The following is a 24,628-nucleotide window of genomic DNA, read 5'->3' on the forward strand; positions in this document are numbered from 1 at the left end:
TTGGAGAAGTCAATGTTCATACCACTGGGCTGCAAGCTGCCCAGGCGAAATATGAGGTGCTGTTCCTCCAATTTCCGGTGGGCCTCACTATGGCACTGGAGGAGGCCCATGACAGAAAGGTCAGACTGGGAATGGGAGAGGGAGTTGAAGTGCTCAGCCACCGGGAGACCAGTTTGGCCAACGCGGACCGTGCAGGTGTTGAGTGAAGTTAAAGGAGTAGAATCTGGCCATTCGGCCCATCGAGTCTACTCTGCCATTCATGGCTGATCTCTGCCACCTGCCTTCTCCCCACAACCCCTGATACCAGTTCTAATCAAGAATCTGTCTATCTCTGCCTTAAAAAATATCCACTCATGGCCTCCACAGCCCTCTGTGGCAATGAATTCCACAGATTAACTACCCTCTGACTAAAGAAGTTCCTCCTCACCTCCTTCCTAAATAAGCACCCTTTAATTCTGAGGCTGTGACCTCTGGTCCTAGACTCTCCCACCAGTGGAAACATCCTGGTGGCAACAACAAGGAGGCAGATTATTATCTCAGTGGTGTCAGGTTAGGTAAGGGGGAAGTGCAGCGAGACCTGGGTGTCCTTGTACACCAGTCACTGAAAGTTGGCATGCAGGTACAGCAGGCAGTGAAGAAAGCTAATGGCATGTTGGCCTTCATAACGAGAGGATTTCAGTATAGGAGTAAAGAGGTTCTTCTGCAGTTGTATAGGGCCCTGGTAAGACCACATCTGGAGTATTGTGTGCAGTTTTGGTCGCCTAATTTGAGGAAGGACATCCTTGTAATTGAGGCAGTGCAGCGTAGGTTCATGAGATTGAACCCTGGGATGGCGGGACTGTCATATGAGGAAAGATTGAAAAGACTAGGCTTGTATTCACTGGAGTTTAGAAGGATGAGAGGGGATCATATAAACATATAAAATTATAAAAGGACTGGACAAGCTAGATGCAGGAAAAATGTTCCCAATGTTCGGCAAGTCCAGAACCAGGGGCCACAGTCTTAGAATAAAGGGGAGGCCATTTAAAACTGAGGTGAATTTGTGGAATTCTCTGCCACAGGGCAGTGGAGGCCAAATCACTGGATGAATTTAAGAGAGAGTTAGATAGCGCTCTCGGGGCTAGTGGAATCAAGGGATATGGGGAGAAGGCAGGCACGGGTTACTGATTGTGGATGATCAGCCATGATCACAATGATGGGCCTCCTCCAGTGCTGGCTCGAAGGGCCGAATGGCCTCCTGCACCTATTTTCTGTTTCTATCCACTCTGCCTTTCATTATTCCAGTCGTGGTCTCACATCTGGCTGGAAAGCTTCAGATTCACGTGTGGAGCCCCCCATCCCAGCCCACCTCCCATCCCCCATCCCACCCACCTCCTCCCCCATCCTAACCCAGCCCACCTCCCCTCCCTACCACCCCTATCCCCAGCCCACCACCCCATCCCACCCTCCCCCAGCCCACCCCTCCTCCTCTCCCCCGTCCTACCCACACCCCGTCCCAACCCAGCCCCCTCCCCAGCCCACCCCGCCCCAACCCAGCCCCTCACCGTCCCAACCCAGCCCACCTCCCCGTCCCACCCACCCCCTGCACTGTCCCGTCCCGTCCCAGCCCAACTCCCCTTCCCATCCCACCCACTCCCTCCCCCGTCCCACCCACCCCCTCCTTCCCTCCCCGTCCCACCGACCCCCTCTGTCCCGTCCCAGCCCACCTCCCCTGTCCCAGCCCAGCTGTCCAGTCCTAGCCCAGCTCCCTTCTGTGGTGCGTGTGTGTGGGGCATTCACCGAGCTGCGACAAGACATCCCTGGCTCATTCCAGTCGTGAGGAAGGGCCAGTGATCTCTGATCACACGACTTGTATCTGTGACTCTGTCTCTCGGCCAGCCCCCACTCTACACGTGAAACGTAGGTGGGTTGTGCAGCTCAAGTTGCTCAGTCTGAAGAAGGGTCTCAACCCGAAACGTCACCCATTGCTTCTCTCCAGAGATGCTGCCTGACCGGCTGAGTTACTCCACCATTTTGTGTCTATCTTAGCCAAGTTCATGGCAAGTAAGTTATTTTTTAGGCAATTCTACTTTTGATAAAATACTATTCATTATTAGGCTTACGATTGAAAAGCTATGAAGACAACAGTGGTCTTGTTTAGTTTAGTTTAGACATACAGCTCGGAAATAGGCTGAGTCAGCACCGACCAGCGATCCCCGCACACTAACACTACCCCACGCACTCTAGGGGCAATTTACACTTACACCAAGCCAATTAACCTACAAACCTGTACGTCTTTGGAGTGTGGGAGGAAACCGAAGATCTTGGAAAAACCCCACGCAGATCACAATAGACAATAGGTGCAGGAGGCCATTCGGCCCATCGAGCCACCACCACCATTCATTTTGATCATGGCTGATCATTCTCAATCAGTACCCCGTTCCTGCCTTCTCCCCATACCCCCTGACTCCATATCCTTAAGAGCTCCATCTAGCTCTCTCTTGAATGCATTCAGAGAATTGGCCTCCACTGCCTTCTGAGGCAGAGAGTTCCACAGATTCACAACTCTCTGACTGAAAAAGTTTTTCCTCATCTCCGTTCTAAATGGCCTACCCCTTATTCTTAAACTGTGGCCCCTTGTTCTGGAGAACGTATTTACAGTATATACACAAAAAGCTGGAGTAACTCAGCGGGACAGCCAGCATGTCTGGCGAGAAGGAATGGGTGACACGGTGGTAGAGTTGCTGCCTTACAGCACCAGAGACCCGGGTTCGATCCCGACTACGGGCGCCGTCTGTACGGAGTTTGTACGTTCTCCCCGTGACCTGCATGGGTTTTCTCCAAGATCTTCGGTTTCCTCCCACACTCCAAAGACGTGCAGGTTTGTAGGTTAGTTGGCTTGGTATAAATGTAAATTGTCTCTAATGTGTGTAGGATAGTGTTAATAGAAACAGAATATAGGTGCAGGAGGAGGCCATTCATTGTGATCATGGCTGATCATCCACAATCAGTAACCCGTGCCTGCCTTCTCCCCATATCCCTTGATTCCACTAGACCAGGGGTGTCAAACTCATTTTCACCTCGGGCCACATCAGCATTATGGTTGCCCTCAAAGGGCCGGTTGTAACTGTAAGACTGTATAAATGTAACTAATCCTTAACATATTGTTAAATAACTGTCTGCATTTGATTATTATTTATTGAAATGAACAAATATTGTACATGCATTAACATAAATGTAAAAATATATGTAAGCACATTGACAAATTGGGCCCGTTCCTTGTAGGGTTTCCATTGCGACCTGGGGAAATCACGTTTTTTCTTTAAAATAAATTGTCTCTTAAAAAAAAAAAAAGAATCTCAAAAGGGGGGGGGGGGGAGATGGAGAGGAGGGGAGGTGGAGAGGGGGGGGAGGGGTAGAGGGGAGGGGTGGGTGAGGAGGGAAGAGGGAGCCTCTGACACCGTCCTGCCAGCGGCCATCTTCTTTCTCCTTCACTGTGATGCCGTGCTCCTCCAGGGGAAGGGGAGCGCAATTAAAGGCAGTACAGGGAAGGGGAGAGGGTGTGACCGAGGAGCCTTGGACCCAAAGCCTCTCCTGTATTGGTGTAGCACCCTCAACCCCCCTACTCAATCCTCCTTATCCCTACTCTCCCTACCCCCCACTCTCCCATCTTCCCTGACCCCCAGTCCCCTTTCTCCCCAACCCCCAATCTCTCATCCCCCACCAACACCCCCTCCTCCCCCCCCCCACCCCTGCTGTCCCCTTCCCCCCACCCCTCCTCCCCACCCGCACTCTTCCCTCCTCCCCAGTAGCACTCTCCCTCCCACCCCTACTCTCCTCCACCCCCATTCCCCACCACCGCCCTTTCCACCATTCTGTCCTCCCCCCACCCCCCATTATCTCCTCCCCCGCCCCACTCTCACTCTCCCCCATCCCCCCTTTCCCCCACTCTCTTCTTCCCCCATCCCCCCTTTCCCCCATTCTCTCCTCCCCCCACATTCTCTCCTCCCCAGCCCCACTATCTCCTCCACCCCTCCTCACCCACCCCGCCTCCCCCACTCTCTCCTCCCCTCACCCCCCTCCCCTCCACCCACTCGCCCCACCTGCATTGTCACCGTCCCCCTCCCCCCCACTCTCTTCCCCCCACCACCACCCCCTTCCCCCCACACTCCCTCTCTCCTCCCCCCACCCTCCCCCTCCTTTCAATCTCACTGTCCCCTTCCCCATCATCCACCTTTCCCTCCCTCCCCCACTCTCCCCTGACCCTCAGTCCCCCTTCCCTCCCACCCCACACTCTCTTCCCCCCACCACCACCCCCCACACCCCCTCTCCTCCCTCCTCCCCACCCCTCCATTCTCCTCCACCCCTTCCTCCCCCTTTCTCACTGTCCCCTCCCCCCCCACCCACCTTCTCCCTCTTTGCTTCCCCCCCACTCTTCCCTGACCCCCACTGTTCCCCTTCCCCCAACCCCTCTCTCTTCCCCCAACCACCCCGCTGTCCCCCTCCCCAGTCCCAATCTCCCCCTACTCTCTCCTCACCCACTCTCACTCTCCCCCTTTCCCCACCACCCCCTTTACCCCACTCTCTCCTCCCCCCACCCCCCCCCACTCTCTCCTCCCCGCACACCCCCCCACTCTCTCCTCCCCCACCCCCCCCCCACTCTCTCCTCCCCCACCCCCCCCCACTCTCTCCTCCCCCACCCCCCCACTCTCTCCTCCCCCCACCCCCCCACTCTCTCCTCCCCCCACCCCCCCACTCTCTCCTCCCCCCACCCCCCCACTCTCTCCTCCCCCCACCCCCCACTCTCTCCTCCCCCATCCCCCCCCACACTCTCTCCTCCCCCACCCCCCCACTCTCTCCTCCCCCCACCCCGCCCCCACTCTCTCCTCCCCCACCCCCCCCACTCTCTCCTCCTCCACCCCCCCCACTCTCTCCCCCATCCCCCCCCCCACTCTCTCCTCCCCCACCCCCCCACTCTCTCCTCCCCCACCCCCCCCACTCTCTCCTCCCCCACCCCCCCACTCTCTCCTCCCCCCACCCCGCCCCCCACACTCTCCTCCCCGCACCCCCCCACACTCTCTCCTCCCCCACCCCCCCGCACTCTCTCCTCCCCGCACCCGCCCCCACTCTCTCCTCCCCCACCCCCCCCCACTCTCTCCTCCCCCACCCCCCCCCACTCTCTCCTCCCCCACCCCCCCCACTCTCTCCTCCCCCCACCCCGCCCCTCACACTCTCTCCTCCCCCACCCCCCCACACTCTCTCCTCCCCCACCCCCCCGCACACTCTCCTCCCCCCACCCCGCCCCCACTCTCTCCTCCCCCACCCCCCCCACTCTCTCCTCCCCCCACCCCCCCCACTCTCTCCTCCCCCCACCCCCCCACTCTCTCCTCCCCCCACCCCCCCCCCCACTCTCTCCTCCCCCACCCCCCCCCACTCTCTCCTCCCCCACCCCCCACCTCCACTCTCTCCTCCCCCACCCCCCCCACTCTCTCCTCCCCCCACCCCGCCCCCCACACTCTCTCCTCCCCCACCCCCCCCACTCTCTCCTCCCCCCACCCCGCCCCCTCTCTCCTCCCCCACCCCGCCCCCACTCTCTCCTCCCCCACCCCCCACCTCCACTCTCTCCTCCCCCACCCCCCCACTCTCTCCTCCCCCCACCTCGCCCCCCACACTCTCTCCTCCCCCACCCCCCCCACTCTCTCCTCCCCCACCCCCCCCCACTCTCTCCTCCCCCCACCCCCCCCACTCTCTCCTCCCCCACCCCCCCACTCTCTCCTCCCCCCACCCCCCCACTCTCTCCTCCCCCCACCCCCCCCACTCTCTCCTCCCCCCACCCCCCCCCACTCTCTCCTCCCCCACCCCCCCACACTCTCTCCTCCCCCACCCCCCCCACTCTCTCCTCCCCCCACCCCGCCTCCACTCTCTCCTCCCCCCACCCCGCCTCCACTCTCTCCTCCCCCACCCCCCCCCACTCTCTCCTCCCCCACCCCCCCCACTCTCTCCTCCCCCCACCCCGCCTCCACTCTCTCCTCCCCCCAACCCCCCCACTCTCTCCTCCCCCACCCCCCCACTCTCTCCTCCCCCCACCCCGCCCCCCACACTCTCTCCTCCCCCCCCACTCTCTCCTCCCCCACCCCCCCACTCTCTCCTCCCCCACCCCCCCCACTCTCTCCTCCCCCCACCCCGCCCCCCACACTCTCTCCTCCCCCCCCACTCTCTCCTCCCCCACCCCCCCACTCTCTCCTCCCCCACCCCCCCACTCTCTCCTCCCCCACCCCCCCACTCTCTCCTCCCCCACCCCCCCCCACTCTCTCCTCCCCCCACCCCGCCCCCCCACACTCTCTCCTCCCCCCACCCCCCCCCACTCTCTCCTCCCCCCCCCACTCTCTCCTCCCCCACCCCCCCCACTCTCTCCTCCCCCCACCCCGCCTCCACTCTCTCCTCCCCCCACCCCCCCCACTCTCTCCTCCCCCACCCCCCCCACTCTCTCCTCCCCCCACCCCGCCCCCCACACTCTCTCCTCCCCCCCCACTCTCTCCTCCACCCCTCCCCCTCCTACCCCCACCCCCCCCACTCTCTCCTCCCCCCACCCCGCCCCCACTCTCTCCTCCCCCCCCCACTCTCTCCTCCCCACCCCCCCCACTCTCTCCTCCCCTCCTCCCCACCCCCCCCACTCTCTCCTCCACCCCTCCCCCTCCTACCCCCACCCCCCCCACTCTCTCCTCCCCCCACCCCGCCCCCACTCTCTCCTCCCCCCCCCCACTCTCTCCTCCACCCCTCCCCCTCCTACCCCCACCCGTCCCCACGTCCACTCCCCTCCGTGGAGCCGTTGGCGGCGAAAGGCACTTACCGAGCGTGCAGGGAGCCCCGGACTACTGGAGTCGGGCGGTGGAGGTGGGACTACTCGAGGCGGGCGGGCGGGCGGGCGGCCGCGGGTCTGGGAGAGTGGGGAGGGGGAGGGGGGGGGGAGAGGCGCTGCGGGGGGCGCGCACAAGATGGCGGAGCGTGAGGAGGCCGCCATCTTTCTGAGGTCGCGACGGGCCGTCGGTGGCAGCGACCGCTGAAGGAGGAGGAGGAGAAGAAGCTGCCCGCTGCGCTGCCCGCTGCGCTGCGCTGCGGCCTGTGTGCGGTAACGGTGCTGGGCCCGGGCGGGAGGGGGGACACGAGGACGCCGTGCCCGTGGATTGAAGGGACGGAAGGGACGGATGAGGACCATCTATCTCCCTCCCTCCTGCCCGGGTGTGGGAGAGTGAGGAGAGGTGAGGCTGTGATTGCGGGCGGGCGGGCGGGCGGGCGGCTAGCTCCGCTAACGGCGTCCATCTTGTTTGTGCGAGCGAGTGAGGAGGGAGAGGCCTGTGGTGCTGTGGTGCTGTGGTAGGTGCTGTGGTGCTGTGGTGCTGAGGCCTGTGGTGCTGTGGTGCTGTGGTAGGTGCTGTGGTGCTGTGGTGCTGTCAGTCGCACAGCACTTGGAAAAATGTGTTTAGAAATGAGAGTTTGAAAGTTAAAAATGTCTGTAACTTTAAAGATATTCGACCAGTGACAATTAAGCTCTCGTGGGCCACATAAAATGAGATGGCGGGCCGGAGTCGGCCTGCGGGCCTTGTGTTTGACACATGTGCACTAGACCCTGGAGCTCTATCTAACTCTTTTAAATTCATCCAGTGAATCGGCCTCCACTGCCTTCTGTGGCAGAGAATCCCACAGATTCACAACTCTCTGGGTGAAAAAGTTTTAAATGGCCTCCCCTTTATTCTTATTCTTAGACCCTGGTTCTGGACTCCCCCGACATTGGGAACATTTTTCCTGCATCCAGCTTGTCCAGTCCTTTTATAATTTTATGTCTCTATAAGATCCCCTCTCATCCTTGTAAACTCCAGTGAATACAAGCCCAGTCTTTCGATCTTGCTTGCTCTGGATCTGCACCTCCTGATGTATAGGTCCTGCAGGGGGACGAGTGTAGTTCCCATGGTACGTTCTGCCGAACGCACTATTCTCTGCAGGGCCATCCTGTCCTGGGCAGAGCTGTTCCCAAACCAGACTGTAATGTTGCCGGACAGGATGCTCTCTACAGCCCCAGAGTAGAAGCAATGAAGGATCCTCAGCGACACTCTGAATTTCCTCAGTTGTCTAAGGTGGTAAAGGCGCTGCTTAGCCTTACCCACCAGTGCGGCAATGTGCGTTGCCCACGTCAGATCCTCTGCGATGCGGACTCCCAAGTATTTGAAACTGCTCACCCTATCCACAATAGACCCATTTATCTCCAGTGGCGTGTACGTCCTTGGATGTTTAGCCCTTCTGAAGTCCACAATCAGCTCCTTTATTTTAGTGACATTCAAGAGGAGGCTATTGTCCTGACACCAGAGTGCCAGATCAGCCACCTCCTCCCGGTAGGCCTTCTCATCGTTGTTGGAGATCCGGCCCACCACCACAGTGTCATCAGCAAACTTGATGATGGAGTTTGAGCTGAACCTGGCCCTACAGTCATGTGTGTACAGGGAGTACAGTAGGGGGCTAAGGACGCAGCCCTGGGGGGATCCTATGTTCAGGGTGAGGGAGCTAGATGAGACGGAGCTTCTTCCCACAGGCCATCAGGACTGTCAACTTTGATAACCCCAGAGACTAAATTTTTGTCGACACTTTTTGTGCTATGTTTAGTAACTTATTAACTTTATTTATATGCTGTAACTGTAATTATTTTTGTGCACAACCCGCAGGCATTGCCACTTTCATTTCACTGCACATCGAGTATGTGTATGTGACAAATAAATTTGACTTGACTTGACTTGAAATGACAGTCCCTCCATCCCTGGGATTAACCTCGTGAACCTACGCTGCACTGCCTCAATAGCAAGGACGTCCTTCCTCAAATTAGGAGACCAAAACTGCACACAATACTCCAGATGTGGTCTCACCAGGGCCCTGTACAACTGCAGAAGGACCTCTTTACTCTACTCAAATCCTTTCGTTATGAAGGCCAACTTGCCATTAGCTTTCTTCATAGCTTTCTTCACTGCCTGCTGTACCTGCACGCTTACTTTCAGTGACTGCTGTACAAGGACACCCAGGTCTCGCTGCACTTCCCCTTTACCTAACCTGACACCATTGAGATAATAATCTGCCTCCTTGTTTTTGCCGCCAAAGTGGATAACCTCACATTTATCTATATTATATTTCATCTGCCATGCATCTGCCCACTCACTCAACCTGTCCAAGTCACTCTGCAACCTCCTAACATCCTCTTTGCAGTTCACACTGCCACCCAGCTTTGTGTCATCCGCAAACTTGCTAGTGTTACTTCTAATTCCATCATCCAAATCATTAATATATATGGTAAACAGTTGCGGCCCCAACACCGAGCCTTGCGGCACTCCACTCGCCACTGCCTGCCATTCTGAAAAGGACCCATTTATTCCTACTCTTTGTTTCCTGTCTGCCAACCAATTCTATATCCATGTCAATACTCTACCCCCAATACATGTACTCTAATTTTGCTCACTAATCTATGTGGGACCTTGTCAAAGGGTTTCTGAAAGTTTAGCTACACCACATCCACTGGCTCCCCTTCATCCATTTAACTTGATACATCCTCAAAAAATTCCAGAAGATTAGTCAAGCAGGATTTCCCCTTCATAAATCCATGCTGACTTGGACCAATCCTGTTACTGCTATCCAAATGCACCGTTATTACCTCTTTAATAATTGATTCCAGAATCTTCCCCACTACCGATGTCAGACTAACTGGTCTGTAATTCCCCTCTCTCGCTCCTTTCTTAAAAAGTGGGACAACATTAGCTACCCTCCAATCCACAGGAACTGATCCTGAATCTATAGAACATTGGTAAATGATCACCAATGCGTCCATGATTTCTAGAGCCACCTCCTTGAGTACCCTGGGATGCAGACCATCAGGCCCTGGGGATTTATCAGCCTTCAGTCCCATCAGTCTACCCAATACTATTTCTCGCCTAATGCAAATTTCTTTCAGTTCCTCTGTCTCTCTAGATCCTCTGTCCTCTAGTACATCTGGGAGATTGTTTGTGTCTTCCTTAGTGAAGACAGAACCAAAGTACCTGTTCAACTCTTCTGCCATTTCCTTGTTCTTCATAATAATTTCACCTGTTTCTGCCGTATTGCCCTTTTTGTTGCCTTCTGTTGTCCTTTGAAAGTTTCCCAATCCTCTGGCTACCTGCTACTCTTTGCTATGTTATACATCTTTTCTTTTAGTTTTATTCCATCCCTAACTTCTCTTGTCAGCCACGGTTGCCTCTTGCTCCCCTTAGAATCTTTCTTCCACTTTGGAATGAAATTATCCTGCATCTTCCGGATTATGCCCAGAAATTCCTGCCATTGCTGTTCCACCGTCATTCCTGCTAGGATCCCTTTCCATTCGACCTTGGCCAGCTCCTCTCTCATGCCTTCATTGTCCCCTTTGTTCAACTGCAACACTGACACTTCTGATTTAACCTTCTCCCTGTCAAATTGTAGATTAAAACTAATCATATTATGGTCACTACCTCCTAGCGGTTCCTTTACCTTGAGTTCCCTTATTAAATCTGGTTCATTGGACAACACTAAATCCAGAATTGCCTTTTCTCTGGTCGGCTCCAGTACAAGCTGCTCTAAGAATCCACCTCGGAGGCATTCTACAAACTCCCTTTCTTGTGGTCCAGGACCAACCTGATTTTCCCAGTCTACCTGCATGTTGAAATCTCCCATAACCACAGTGCCATTACCTTTGTTACATGCCAATTTTAACTCCTGCTGCAACTTGCACCCTATATCCAGGCTACTGTTTGGGAGCCTGTAGATAACTTCCATTAGTGTCTTCTTACCTTTACAATTCCTCCATTCTAACCACAGCGACTCCACATCGTCAGTCCCTTTGTCACCCCTCGCAAGGGACTGAATTTCATCCCTCACCAACAGAGCTACCCCACCTCCTCTGCCCACCTGCCTGTCCTCTGTATAGGATGTATAACCCTGAATATTCAGTTCCCATTCCTGATCTTCCTGGAGCTATGTCTCTAATCCCCACAATGTCATATCTACCAATCTCTAATCTGTGGGGATCGCTGGTCGGCGCGGACTCGGTGGGCCGAAGGGCCTGTTTCCGCGCTGTATCTCTAAACTAAACTAAACCCCACTTATTCTGAGGCAGAATTGGTTCAAAACTGGAAATGCTGAATGATTTAGCTTATCTGCGAAGTTATTTTGGTGCTGCGATTTGCTGGGATATTGGCAGGACTCGGGAGCCTGAGCTGTCTAGAGGTTGGGATGGCTAGGACTTTATTCCTTGGAGGCTGGGGGGCGATCTTATGGAGATGTACACTAACATGAGGGGAATAGGGTGAATGCACCGAGTCCTTTACCCGGGGCAGGGGAATCATGAAGCAACAGACATAAGTTTACACTGAGAGGGGAAAGATTTAATAGGAACCTGAGGGGCAAGGTTTTCACACACAGGCTGGTTGGTATAGGGAACAAGCTGCCACAGGAGGTAATTGAGGCAGGTAGTATAACAATGTTTAAGTTACACATGGACAGATTCATGGACAGGAAAGGTTTAGAGGATTATGGGCAAATGTGTGGAAGTAGGGCTAGCAGAGACAGGGCATCTTGGTTGTCATGTTGTGCCCAATGGCCTGTCACCGACTCTATGACTAAGTGTTTATCATTTCATCTAGTTTGTGTTAGCAACAAAGCACAATCAGTTTTGGGCCCCATATCTGAGGAAGGATGTGCTGGCCCTGGAAAGGGGCCAGAGGAGGTTTACGTGAATTATCCCAGGAATGAGTGGGTTAACATATGATGAGCGTTTGTCGGCACTGGGCCTGTACTCACTGGAGTTTAGAAGGATGAGGGGGGGACCTCATTGAAAAGTACAGAATAGTGAAAGGCTTGGACAGAGTGGATTTGGAGAGGATGTTTCCACAAGTGGTGGAGTCGAGGACTAGAGGTCACAGCCTCAGAATTAAAGGACGTTCCTTTAGGAAGGAGATGAGGAAGAATTTCTTCAATCAGAGGGTGGTGAATCTGTGGAATTCTTTGTCACAGAAGGCTGTGGAGGCCAAGTCAGTGGATATTTTAAAGGTGTAGATTGATATTCTTGATTAGTGCGGGTGTCAGGCGTTATGGGGAGAAGGCAGGAGAATGGGGTTGAAGGGGAGAGATCGATCAGCCATGATTGAATGGCGGAGTCGAATGACCTAATTCTGATCCTCTCACTTGTGAACAAGTGTCAAACTGGTTGGCTGGCCCGACTGAGCCTGGTGCTTGTCAGCTGTGCTGTGGAGCTGGGTCCATGTGTGTTCCTAAAGGATACAGCACGCGAGGGGGCTGTCAGCCAGTAGAAGGCAGGAGCGAGCTTACCAACCTGTGTGTGCAGAACTGCTCCTCAGATCCAGGCAACCTCTTGGCACCTTTACAACATTCTGTCCAATCAAGGAAGATCATGTGCATCACAGGAACAGGCCCTTCGGCCCAGAATGTGTGTGCTGAACATGATGCCAAGACCAATGTTTATCTGCCTGCAGATAATCCATACCCTCCATATCCAGGTGCCTATCCAAAGGCCTCTTAAACACCACTATCGTATCTGCCTCCACCACCACCCTGGCCCCCACCACCCTCTGTAAAAGAAAACTTGCCCACCACATCTCCTTTAAACTTTGCCATCTCCTTTAAACTCACCTTAAAACAATACCTTCTAGTATTTGTTTTTTTCCATTCCAGGAAAAAGGTTCTGACTGTCTACCCTATCCATGCCTCTCATCATTTTATCTATATGAAAAAGTTCTGGTCCATTCCTGCATCGAGTTGCAAATGATACGAATGATCAGTTTATTTGACAAAACGACAATAACTGCTTCTACCAGAGGGGCCGAGGTATGTTGTTGAGGCAGGAAGGGAGTGGCTCCGTCAGATGACTAACTCATGTAAAGATACAGCGCAGAAACAGGCCCTTCGGCCCACCGATCCCCTCACATTAACACCACCCTACACGCACGAAGGACAATTTACATTTATACCAAACTAATTTACCTGCAAACCTGCACGTCTTTGGAGTGTGGGAGGAAACCGAAGATCTCAGAGAAAACGCACGCAGGTCAAACTCCGTACAGACAAACGTACAAACTCCGTGAAGACAGCACCCGTAGTCAGGATCTCAGCCGGGTCTCTGGCACTTAAGGCAGCAACTCTCCGTGATTACATTAGAAAATTGATGTAAAATTGAGAGAAAACTGATTCAAACAGCCTACATATTGAAAAAAAATATTTGTCTTAGACAATAGACAATAGACAATAGGTGCAGGAGTAGGCCATTCAGCCCTTCGAGCCAGCACCGCCATTCAATGCGATCATGGCTGATCACTCTCAATCAGTACCCCGTTCCATCTGGTGAAGCAACAATGATCGCTGTAGCTCCAAGTATTTATTTATCAAAGGGTTTAAGCAATTACAGTAAGGCAAGAACAAATTGCAGTGTTTCTGTAATACAACAATATTTAGCTGCACTTCAGCTTTATTTTAAACGGAATTTTTAAAAAGTGCAAAGAATGACATTACACGCTATAAATAGATAAAGAATTTTAAATGCCACTCGGACAGCTCCAAGCACAGCAGCCCGGACTGGTTTATTTTACTGAACAGCCTTGTGGCTGTGAGATGAATGATCGGTGCATGGAGTCGTGTTGGGCCCTTGTCTCTCAGCTACGAGGCTTCAGGGGCACATGTGCTGTTTGTGGAGGCCTCGATACCTGGCTGCCCTCTGATTTGAGAAGTGCGAGGTGCAACATCCATCGTAGCTTCGGGTCTCGCTCATCTTCTGCTGCGTAAAAGTTGGCATAATCAGAATGCAAATAGGTCACATTCGTTATAAATCTATTTCTTCCTGCCTTTGACATCAAACATCAGGCACAACTATTTCCAAGTTGGAATGCATTTTGTTTAGAGATACAGCACGGAAACAGGCCCAAAACCTGCACATCTTTAGAGTGTGGGAGGAAACCGGACATCTCGGAGAAAACCCACGCAGGTCACGGGGAGAACGTACAAACTCCGTACAGACGGCGCCCGTAGTCGGGATGGAACCCGGGTCTCCGGCGCTGTAAAGCAGCCACTGTTTAAAGGTATAAAATACTAAAAACAGCTGATGTGGGATTCAGAATCAGGCCTGTAGCCATAAGGTAATGTGACATAATAGATAAAATGAACATCATAATAACTTTAAACGGGTATTATATGTAATATCAAATAGTTTAAATCTATGAAGCTTGGATAAATCTTGAATTTTTAATTGGTCAGTCAGTGTTTAACACTTAAAATTAGTTTTCACATTCAATAAACAGTGAAAATAGCACAGTACACAATGTATTTTCAGCACTTCCACTGATTCAGAATAAAAGCCAGCCACCTCCCTCTGGCCTCTTGAGCAACTTATTTCATTTAGCAGTTGCAGCTGCTACGATGATCACCCAGAAAGTGGCAAAATAAAGTACGAGCAGAATAGGAAGGGTTTAGCGAGATGTGGGTTAAATTCAGGCAAGTGGGAATAGCTCTGGATGTCAACTTGATCGGCATTGACAAGTGTTTAGACTGTGAATTGATCATCTCTTCAAGTTTAAGGTAGGCACAAAATTGTGGAGTAACTCAGCGGGTCAGGCAGCATCTCAGGAGAGAAGGGATGGGTGACGTTTCGGGTCAAGACATCTTTGTCCCGCCCCCTCCCCCTGACATCAATCTGAAGAAGGGTCTCGACCCGAAACGTCACCCATTCCTTCTCTCCAGAGATGCTGCCCGACCCGCTGAGTTACGCCAGCATTTTGTGTCTACCTTCAATTTAAACCAGCATCTGCAGTTTTCTTTTCCTACACATCTCTTCAAATTTGGTTTATCGATTTTTATGCATGTACTTAATGTAAGAATTAATATTTAATATAAAAGTTTAAAAGGGAACAATTGGACTTCCATCGACCATTTTATTCCCCCATTAAAAACTTGTGGCCTAGTTTAACATGTCATAAAGCAAGCACTGCACGAACAAGATACCAAAGAAGCTTTTAATTAGGAATAGTTTGTGTTATAAAAATACTTCCTCCTTATTTGTGCTTTGGATGGGTTAAGTGTGGATGTCAGTTTTGAGTGTGGTCTAACCGCAATAATTATCAGTAGAAATCGCTTAGTTAAGAGTGTGATGTCTGCTAGGTTTTGTAGACACAACTGCGAATGCTGGAGTCTTGAGCAAAACACAAAGCGCTGGAGGAACTCAGCGGGTCAGCTAGCATCTGCGGAGGGAATGGACAGAGGAGGACATTCTGGGTCAGGACTCTACTTCAGATTGAGCCGAAACGATGTCTGTCCATTCCCTCCGCAGATGCTGCCTGACCACGCTGAGTTCCTCCAGCAGTTTAAATTCTTTTAATAATAAGTTAAACTCCACAAAGATTTTTGGTATCAACGAACAGACCAGCAAATAAACAGCGCAGGGCTACAGAATGTTTTACCTGGAGATTGTTCTTTAATTTTGATATTGTGTTTGTGCCAAACCTTTAAGGCTATCTGTTAAAATGGCCCTGGGTGTGAACATTATAACACCAACAAGTTGTTCAGACAGCGTTACTACCTCATTTACAACCGTTTTTATGAAACCGCTTTCCTTTTACTGAAGATGATACGATTTTGTATTTTTCACTGTGTCGGGTCAGGTCAGGGCTTCCTTTATGCATGATGGCCGCTACCTGACAGAATAAAAGTAATAACACACACAGTCGTTCTCTCAGGACATGGGAATCAAGAACCAGGGGGCAAAACCTCAAGCTGAGAGGGGAAAGATTTTATAGGAACCTGAGGGGCAACTTTTTCACAAGGATAGGTGGTGGGTGCATGGAATGAGCTGCCAGAGGAAGTAGTTGAGGCAGGGACGATAACAACATTTAAAAGACACGTGGACACACTGGAGAGGATAGGCTTGGAGGGATATGGGCCAAATAGGATGGGGCATCTTGGTCAGCATGGACAGGTCGTGCCGAAGGGCCTGTTTCCGTGCTGTGTGACTCTCTAACTCTAACCGTTTGGAAGGGAACAGCTACTTTAGGTGGTTTTTATACACAGTGTATTTGTGTTCTGGTTCAGAAGCTGCACTAGCTTATTAATCAGACTTCTGTTGACAGCCAGCGAAGGCCGTAAATCCAAGCACATGTATTTGCAGTGAACATTGTTTATATATTGTGACATCCACAGCGATCCTAAAGTAACAAAACAAATTTATCATACATTTGTTCAAATGTTTGTCTAGGTAAACAGAAATGATATATATTTTTTTAAATACATTGCATTGCACTGTTAAGACTGTATAGAAAACAAGCATTTTAAGTTGTGTTTTGACAAACATTCAATAAATGTGCAATGCCGAATTAGAAAATGAACTAGAAGACAAATATTCTGCCGACTGAAAATGTGGATTGCTCTCTGAAATGTTTTTAAAATTATTGTATACTCTTAATGGAAGAAGACTTGACTCATCAACAGTTAAATCATGCAAACTAGCACATCCTTACAGTACAATTTGCAACATAACTAAGTGACAGTCCAAGTGTTGAGATATGATTTCATTTAGATTTAAGCGATAGTTGGCTTTCTGTTTGTGTAGCACTCCTCCGATTAGTGGCATGTGAATGCACAATAACACCAGCGTTTCTCCCACTGTGACTGTACGCTGAGGAACCTGGGCAAGTCATTGTTTCTTCCTGGTGTCGGCACTGCTCCCCGGCTGTGCTGCGGGAAAGGTGTGGTGGTATATGTGCCTGTGGCTCGTAGCAGCATCATACAGCCTGAATAGTGCCTGTATAAACACAAAAATAGCCCTCGTTATGCTCAAAGGAACCTTCACAGCAGTGTTTCGCTTTCCACAGAGGGTGGTGGGTACATGGAACGAGCTGCCAGGCAGGTGCTGTGACATTTACTGTACAAGACAATCGGATAGGAAAGGTTTAGAAGGATAACGGGACAAACACGGGCCTAGATGGGGCGTGACTGGGCGAGTTGGACCGAAGGGCCTGTTTCCGTGCTGTGTGACTGGCTCTTACATCACATGGGTTAAACTTACATTACCTGGGGAACCAGTGTTTGGAAACTGAATGTGTAGGAAGGAACTGCAGCATATCTTTCATTCATTTGTTCTCTGTCTCCCTTCTACCCTGACTCTCAGTCTGAAGAAGAGTCTCGACCCGAAACATCACTCATTCCTTCTCTCAAGAGATGCTGCCTGTCCCGCTGAGTTACGCTGTGTCTATCCTTTAGTTATTTATTAAACCCATCCAGTCGTAGACTGTTAAAGATCCTGTGCTGTGGCTGTACCAGGTGGCCATCTTAGTTCACTGATATTCTGCCATCTGTGGATGGATCCCACCGCAAGCTGTCAAACACATTGTTCTCAGGAGACTGCAGTGTGCAGGGAGGTTAATGTGCAGGAGTATAGAATATACTTCAATGATACTTTAACAAGACTGCTGACAAATGTAAACCAGTAGATATTTCCTTGAATCTTCCTTGAAACCAGTAGATATTTCCTTGAATCTTCCTTGAAACCTGTAGATATTTCCTTGAATCTACAGATTTGCACTTATAGTCTGGTTACCTAGTATCACACCGAAGATAGACAGGTCTGAAGAAGGGTCTCGACCCGAAACGCCACCCATTCCTTCTCTCCAGAGATGCTGCCTGAGTTACTCCAGCTTTTTGTGTCCATCTTCGGTTAGTTAGTTAGTTGGTTAGTTAGTTCGTTTTTCGCACCATGTTGTGGTGGGGGAAGCTTTTCATCTCTTTCCTTGTCGGGGAGATACTTTGGAGCAAAGAGGTCCTTCTGCAGTTGTACAGGGCCCTAGTGAGACCGCACCTGGAGTACTGTGTGCAGTTTTAGTCTCCAAATTTGAGGAAGGATATTCTTGCTATTGAGGGCGTGCAGCGTAGGTTCACTAGGTTAATTCCCGGAATGGCGGGACTGTCATATGTTGAAAGACTGGAGCGACTAGGCTTGTATACACTGGAATTTAGAAGAATGAGAGGGGATCTTATCGAAACATAAGATTATTAAGGGGTTGGACACGTTAGAGGCAGGAAACATGTTCCCAACGTTGGGGGAGTCCAGAACAAGGGGCAACAGTTTAAGAATAAGGGGTAGGCCATTTAGAACGGAGATGAGGAAAAACATTTTCAGTCAGAGAGTTGTAAATCTGGAATTCTCTGCCTCAGAAGGCAGTGGAGGCCAATTCTCTCAATGCATTCAAGAGAGAGCTAGATAGAGCTCTTAAGGATAGCGGAGTCAGGGGGTATGGGGAGAGGGCAGGAACGGGGTATTGATTGAGAATGATCAGCCATGATCACATTGAATGGCGGTTCTGGCTCGATGGGCTGAATGGCCTCCTCCTGCACCTATTGTCTATTGTCACCGTGTCTCTGTCTCTGTGCGGCGGCTGCAACAACGAGGAGGTTGTCCACACCAGGGACCAACTGCTGGAGCTCCGACCGCCCCGGCACCGACCACCAGGGTTACATCAGAAATCCCCAAGAAACCGAGGAGGAAATGCAGCGGGTGGCAGGCAGGGGGGGGTAAAGTGAGGTGCGGAGAAAAGGAGGCACACGCCACACTTGCCTCCCGTCACAACGGGGAAGGTGAGATCACTGCGGGCTGACAAGCTGGACGAGCGAGCTGCAGGAGTGAGGCCCCAGAGGGAGGGAGTAGCGGGAGAGCAGTGAGTCCACAGTTCCACGACGACATCCTTGAGTGAGCCCAGCACGAGTGTGGACGGCTCTCAGACTGTTGGGGTGGACAGGGACTGCAGAGTCTAGAGAGTGGCGAGTGGACAGGTGGGGAACTGTTCTGCCCACAGCCACAAACCACTACAGAGAGTGGTGAAGACAGCACAGCACATCACTGGCAACTGTCTCCCGGCCATTCAGGACATTTTCTACCGGCGGTGCCTGCGGAAGGCACGCAGCATCATCAAGGACCACAGCCACCCAGCACGCAGGCTGTTCTCCTTGTTACTGTCAGGCAGACGATACAGGAGTATGGCTGCGCGTACCACCAGACTTAACAACAGTTTCTACCATCGGGCTTCTGAACTCATAAACACATTTCATATCATATATGGTGATTATTTTTTAAATTGTCTTTTTACCTTACTAATGTCATGTTTTAAATCTTATTTATCCTTGGAATATTACTGCTGAGGTGACCCGTTGTCTTGTCAAATACATTTCATTGTACCGTTGACCCTGTGCCAACCTACATATGACAAATAACATTTAAATAAAAAAATTAAAGGTGGGGACTTGCTATTCTCGTTAACAGCAAATGGTGCAACTCCTCTGTTGACACTCCTCTGCCGCCAACCCGCTGCGCCAGTGACGTCATCCACAGTCACCGCCAGACTCCAGAGTGACATCATCCAGTCGCCACCAGACCCCAGAGTGACATCATCCACAGTCACCGCCAGACTCGAGTGACATCATCCACAGTCACCGCGAGACTCGAGTGACATCATCCACAGTCACCGCGAGACTCAAGTGACATCATCCACAGTCACCGCCAGACTCCAGAGTGACGTCATCCAGTCACCGCCAGACTCGAATGACATCATCCACAGTCACCGCGAGACTCGAGTGACATCATCCAGTCACCGCGAGACTCGAGTGACATCATCCACAGTCACTGCCAGACTCGAGTGACATCATCCACAGTCACCGCGAGACTCCAGACACAGCGCCCCGAGTGCTTGCTTTGCAATCTCGCAGCACCTCAACCACGTGGCTGTGCACACTGCCCGACCCACTTTCACTCAGTTTGTTGACTGTTCCACCAGGGATATGAAAACATTGCCGATGTTAAAGAGGCGTACAGCTGCATAGCTCCCCCGCCACTGGGAAGATCTGACCACAACCTGGCTCACCTCCTACCCAGGATGGTACAAGCCAACGGTGCAGAAGCTGCCTGTGGCCACAAGGTCAATGAGGAGGTGGTCACAGGAGGCCCGTGATGCTCCACAGAGCTGTTTTGAGGTCACAGACTGGGGTGCACTCTGTAGACCCATGGCGAGGACATTGATGGACTCACGGACTGTGTTACCAGGTACATAAAGCTCTGTGTGGATAACGTTGTCCCTGAGGAGACTGTACACTGTTTTCCCAACAACAAGCCCTGGCTCACCAGTGACATCAAGGCCCTACTCAACCAGAAGAAGAGGGCCTTCAGGAATGGTGACGGGGAGGAGGTGAAACGGGTGCAGAAAGATCTGAAGGCGAGACTGAGACAGGGCAGGGACGACTACAGGAGGAAGCTGGAGCAGAAACGTCAGCAGAACATGGACGTGTTCTGGGATGTGTGGGGCGGGGTGATGAGCATCACAGGCTACATGACCAGTGGCCTGGGGAGGGAGAGCAGTCAGGACTGGGCCAACGAGCTGAACCTGTTTCTTAATAGATTTGATGGTGAGGCCTGTGCCCAGCCTCCCCCTGCCCCCCCGACAGTCTCTCCCCCTCAATCCCCCTGGTCCACTTCCTCTGCCCTTTCTTTGCCCGGCCTGACCATCAAGGCTGAGCAGGTGAGGAAGGAGCTGACCCAGGCAAAGCCGCAGGTCCCGGTGGTGTCAGCCCCGGGGTACTCAAGGCGTGTGGAGTACCCCAGCATATCTCCAACCTGAACCTGGGCCTGAGCCTGGAGAGGGGTCCTGTGATGTGGAGACATCCTGCCTGGTACCTGGACCAAAGAGGACATGCCCCAGCTCCTCCAATGACTACAGACTTCACACATCATGGAGTCCCTGGAGAGGCTGGTTCCCACTCACCTGCGACCCCTGGTTAGACCCTACCTGGACCCCCTGCAGTTCACTTACTAAACAAAGATGGGGTGAGGACGCCATCATCCATCTGTCCATCACCTGGATCAGCCGGGAAGCACTGTGAGAGTCATGTTATTTGACTTCTCCAGTGCTTTTAACACCACCCGGCCTGCACTGCACTGCTAGGGAGCAAACTGACGAAGATGTGGGTGGATGCTCCATTGGTGTCCTGGATCACCAACTACCTGACTGGACGACCACAGAATGTCACGCTACAGAACCGTGTCTCGGACATGGTGGTGAGCGTACAGGGGACGGTCCTCTCTCCCTTCCTGTTCACCATCTACACCTCGGACTTCAGATACAACTCGGACTCCTGCCACCTGCAGAAGTTTTCAGATGACTCTGCAATTGTGAGCTTCATCGGTGAGGGGAGGGAAGCTGAATACAGAGGTGTAGTCAACGACTTTGTTGAGTGGTGTGGGGTGAATCACCTGCAGCTCAACACCGACAAGACTGAGTTAGGAGGAGAGGAACACCCCTGTGCCCTGTCTCCATCAAGGGTGTGGATGTGCAGTTTACCAGGGAGTACAAGAACCTCAGTGTACCTGGACAGTAAACTGGACTGGTCCAGGAACGCTGAGGCCCTGTACAAGAAGGGACAGAGCCGCCTGTACTTTTGGAGAAGGCTCCGCTCCTTCAACATCTGCAGTGAGATGCTGCAGATGTTCTACCAATCGGTGGTGGGCAGTGCCATCTTCTTTGCTGCCGTGTGGCAGCAGGGCGAAGGCCGCAGGCACCAATAGGATCAACAAACTCATCAGGAGGACTGGCTCCGTCCTGGGGGTGGAGTTGGATTCAGGTGGGGTGTTCTTGGAGGGGAGGATGCTCCTCAAACTGCGGAGCATCCTGGACAATACAGCTCACCCCCTCTATGACACACTGGTCAACCTGAGGAGCACCTTCAGCAACAGACTGGTCCCACCAAGATGCAGCACAGAACGCCACAGGAGATCCTTCTTCCCTGTGGCTGTCAAACTGTACAACTCCTCCCCCTTCTGTCATGGGGTAGACTGAGACTGAGACTGACTCCCCTCCTCAATCTTTGCACACCCCCAATCCTTTCCACTTGACACTTTAATTTCATGTTTCATGCATCTTGTGTTTTATGACTGTTGGCAGATCAATTTCCCTCCTGGAATAGATAAAGTTCTATCGTATCGTAGAATGCTGGAGTAACTCAGTGTAGAGAAGGAACGGGCGACATTTCAGTTCGAGACCCTTCTTCAGACTGAGAGTCAGAGGAAAGGGAGACAGAGATATGGAAGGGTAAGGTGTGAAAACTTAATTTATTGTATTACTGATTAATATCTGTTTATCTGCATGTCATTGTGTTTAGGGGGCTGTTAATCTTCAGTATGTAAGTATTGTTCCATTGCTCGTATATACGACAATTAAACACTTGGAAAAAAAATGAGTATATGGCTTTAACTAAATCCATTCCTGTTACCCATTCCACTTATTTCAAATTATGTTCTAAGTTGTTTGGTACAGCCAACTGGATGATAGACACGTGATCTCTGTAATTTAAACACTGGTTTTAAGGGTAGGAAAAAAAACTGCAGATGCTGGTTTAAATCAAAGGTAGACACAAAATACTGGAGTAACTCAGCGGGTCAGGCAGCATCTCTGGAGAGAATGGGTGACGTTTCGGGTTGAGATTCGAGAAGGGTCTCGACCCGAAACGTCCCATTCGGTCTGAAGAAGGGTCTCAAAGAAGGGTCCCTGAAGAAGGGTGCTGTCTCAAAGGGCCAAATGGCCTCCTCCTGCACCTATTTTCTATGTTTCTAATCAAGAATCCATCAATCTCTACCTTAAAAATATCAATTGATGGGCCTCCACTGCCTTCTGTGGCAACGAATCCCACAGATTCACCACCCTCTGATTAAAGAAATTCCTCCTCATCGCCTTCCCAAAGGAACATCCTTTTATTCTATTTAATAGGAACCAGAGGGGCAACTTTATCCACACAGTGGGTGGTGGGTGTATGGAACGAGCTGCCAGAGGAGGTAGTTGAGGCAGGGACTAAAACAACATTTAAAAGACAATTGGGCAGGTACATAGGCAGGAAAGCTTTAGAGGGATAAGGGACAAATGCGGCAGGCATAGATGGGGCCTCTTTGTGGGCAGCGGCGAGTCGGGCCGAAGGGCCTGTTTCCCTGCCAGGCGACTCTGAAATCTAGAATGTTATCAACAAGGACTGTTTGCTGCATTGGCCAAGACTCACAGGAATTTTTGGTAGTGAATATTTTCCCACATTGTTTGCAAAATGAATTAGTAAAAGATGAGAATTCAATTTCAATGCTGCTTAAAAATTCAAAAAATGACCAAACGTTTACAATAGAGACAAAAATGACTGCAGATGCTGGAATCTTGACCGAAACACAGTGCTGGAGGAACTCAGCGGGTCAGGCAGCATCTTTGGAGGGAATGGACAGGTGATGTTTTAGGAACAGCACCTCATAGAAACATAGAAAATAGGTGCAGGAGGAGGCCATTCGGCCCTTCGAGCTAGCACCGCCATTCATTGTGATCATGGCTGATCGTCCCCAATCAATAACCCATGCCTGCCTTCACCATTCCACTAACCCCTAGAGCTCTATCTAACTCTCTCTTAAATCCATCCAGTGATTCGGCTTCCACTGCCCTCTGTGGCAGAGAATTCCACAAATTCACAACTTTCTGGGTGAAAACGTTTCTTCACACCTCAGTTTTAAACGGCCTCCCCTTTATTCTAAGACTGTGGCCCCTGGTTCTGGACTCGCCCAACATTTGGAACATTTTTTCTGCATCGAAAAAAAAAAGTTCTTCTTCAAGTATTTCTAACGGTTCATTCATGATGCTGGTTGTTGTGGAGTAAGCAACATTCTAGACAATAGACATATTTTGCTTGGGCATCTTACACCCCAGCGGTATGAACACTGACTTCTCTAACTTCAAGTATTCCTTGCTTTCCCTCCCTCTCCATCCAACCCCCATCCTAGTTCTTCGACCAACCAGACTGTCCTCCTGATTAATTTTTATCTCTGTATGCTTCGTTGTCAAAGCCCAAGCTAACAATGATCTATTCTACATTTTCCGTGATCCTCATTCCCTTTGATCTCTTGATTTCACACCTTACCCTTCCACATCTCTGTGTCTCCCTCTCCCCTGACTCTCAGTCTGAGGTAGGGTCTCGACCTGAAACGTCACTCGTTCCTTCTCTCCTGAGATGCTGCCTGTCCCGCTGAGTTACTCCAGCATCCTGCCACCAAATGCAGGCTCGGCGATCGCTTCGCTCAACACCTGCGCTCAGTCCGCACTAACCAATCTGATCTCCCGGTGGCTGAGCACTTCAACTCCCCCTCCCATTCCCAGTCTGACCTTTCTGTCATGGGCCTCCTCCAGTGCCTTAGTGAGTCCCACTGGAAATTGGAGGAACAGCACCTCATATTTCGCTTGGGCAGCTTGCAGCCCAGTGGTATGAACATTGACTTCCTCTGTCCCTCTGTTCCCCTCCCCAGTTCTCCCATTATCTTCCTGTCTCCACCTATATCCTTCCTTTGTCCCGCCCCCCTGACATCAGTCTGAAGAAGGGTCTCGACCCGAAACGTCGCCCATTCCTTCTCTCCTGAGATGCTGCCTGACCTGCTGAGTTACTCCAGCATTTTGTGAATAAATACCTTTGATTTGTACCAGCATCTGCAGTTATTTTCTTACACCAGCATTTTGTTTATCTTTGGTGATGTTTTGGGTCAGGATACTTCTTCAGA

General features: G+C 51.5%; 1 protein-coding gene across 2 annotated transcripts in view; it reads right to left on the minus strand.

Moving 5' to 3' along the window:
• Positions 1 to 14,251: 14,251 nt before the first annotated feature.
• atl1 (atlastin GTPase 1) overlaps positions 14,252 to 24,628 on the minus strand; it is a 91,013-nt gene continuing 80,636 nt past the window's right edge. For both annotated transcript variants that reach the window (XM_078406073.1, XM_078406072.1), the window contains one exon: positions 14,252 to 16,819. In XM_078406073.1, coding sequence (XP_078262199.1) covers positions 16,712 to 16,819 — 108 coding nt within the window. In that variant the 3' untranslated portion in view covers positions 14,252 to 16,711. The remainder of the gene's footprint in view (positions 16,820 to 24,628) is intronic.

Source organism: Rhinoraja longicauda, chromosome 10 (genome assembly GCF_053455715.1).
Source record: "Rhinoraja longicauda isolate Sanriku21f chromosome 10, sRhiLon1.1, whole genome shotgun sequence".
In the NCBI taxonomy this organism is placed as follows: Eukaryota; Metazoa; Chordata; class Chondrichthyes; order Rajiformes; family Arhynchobatidae; genus Rhinoraja; species Rhinoraja longicauda.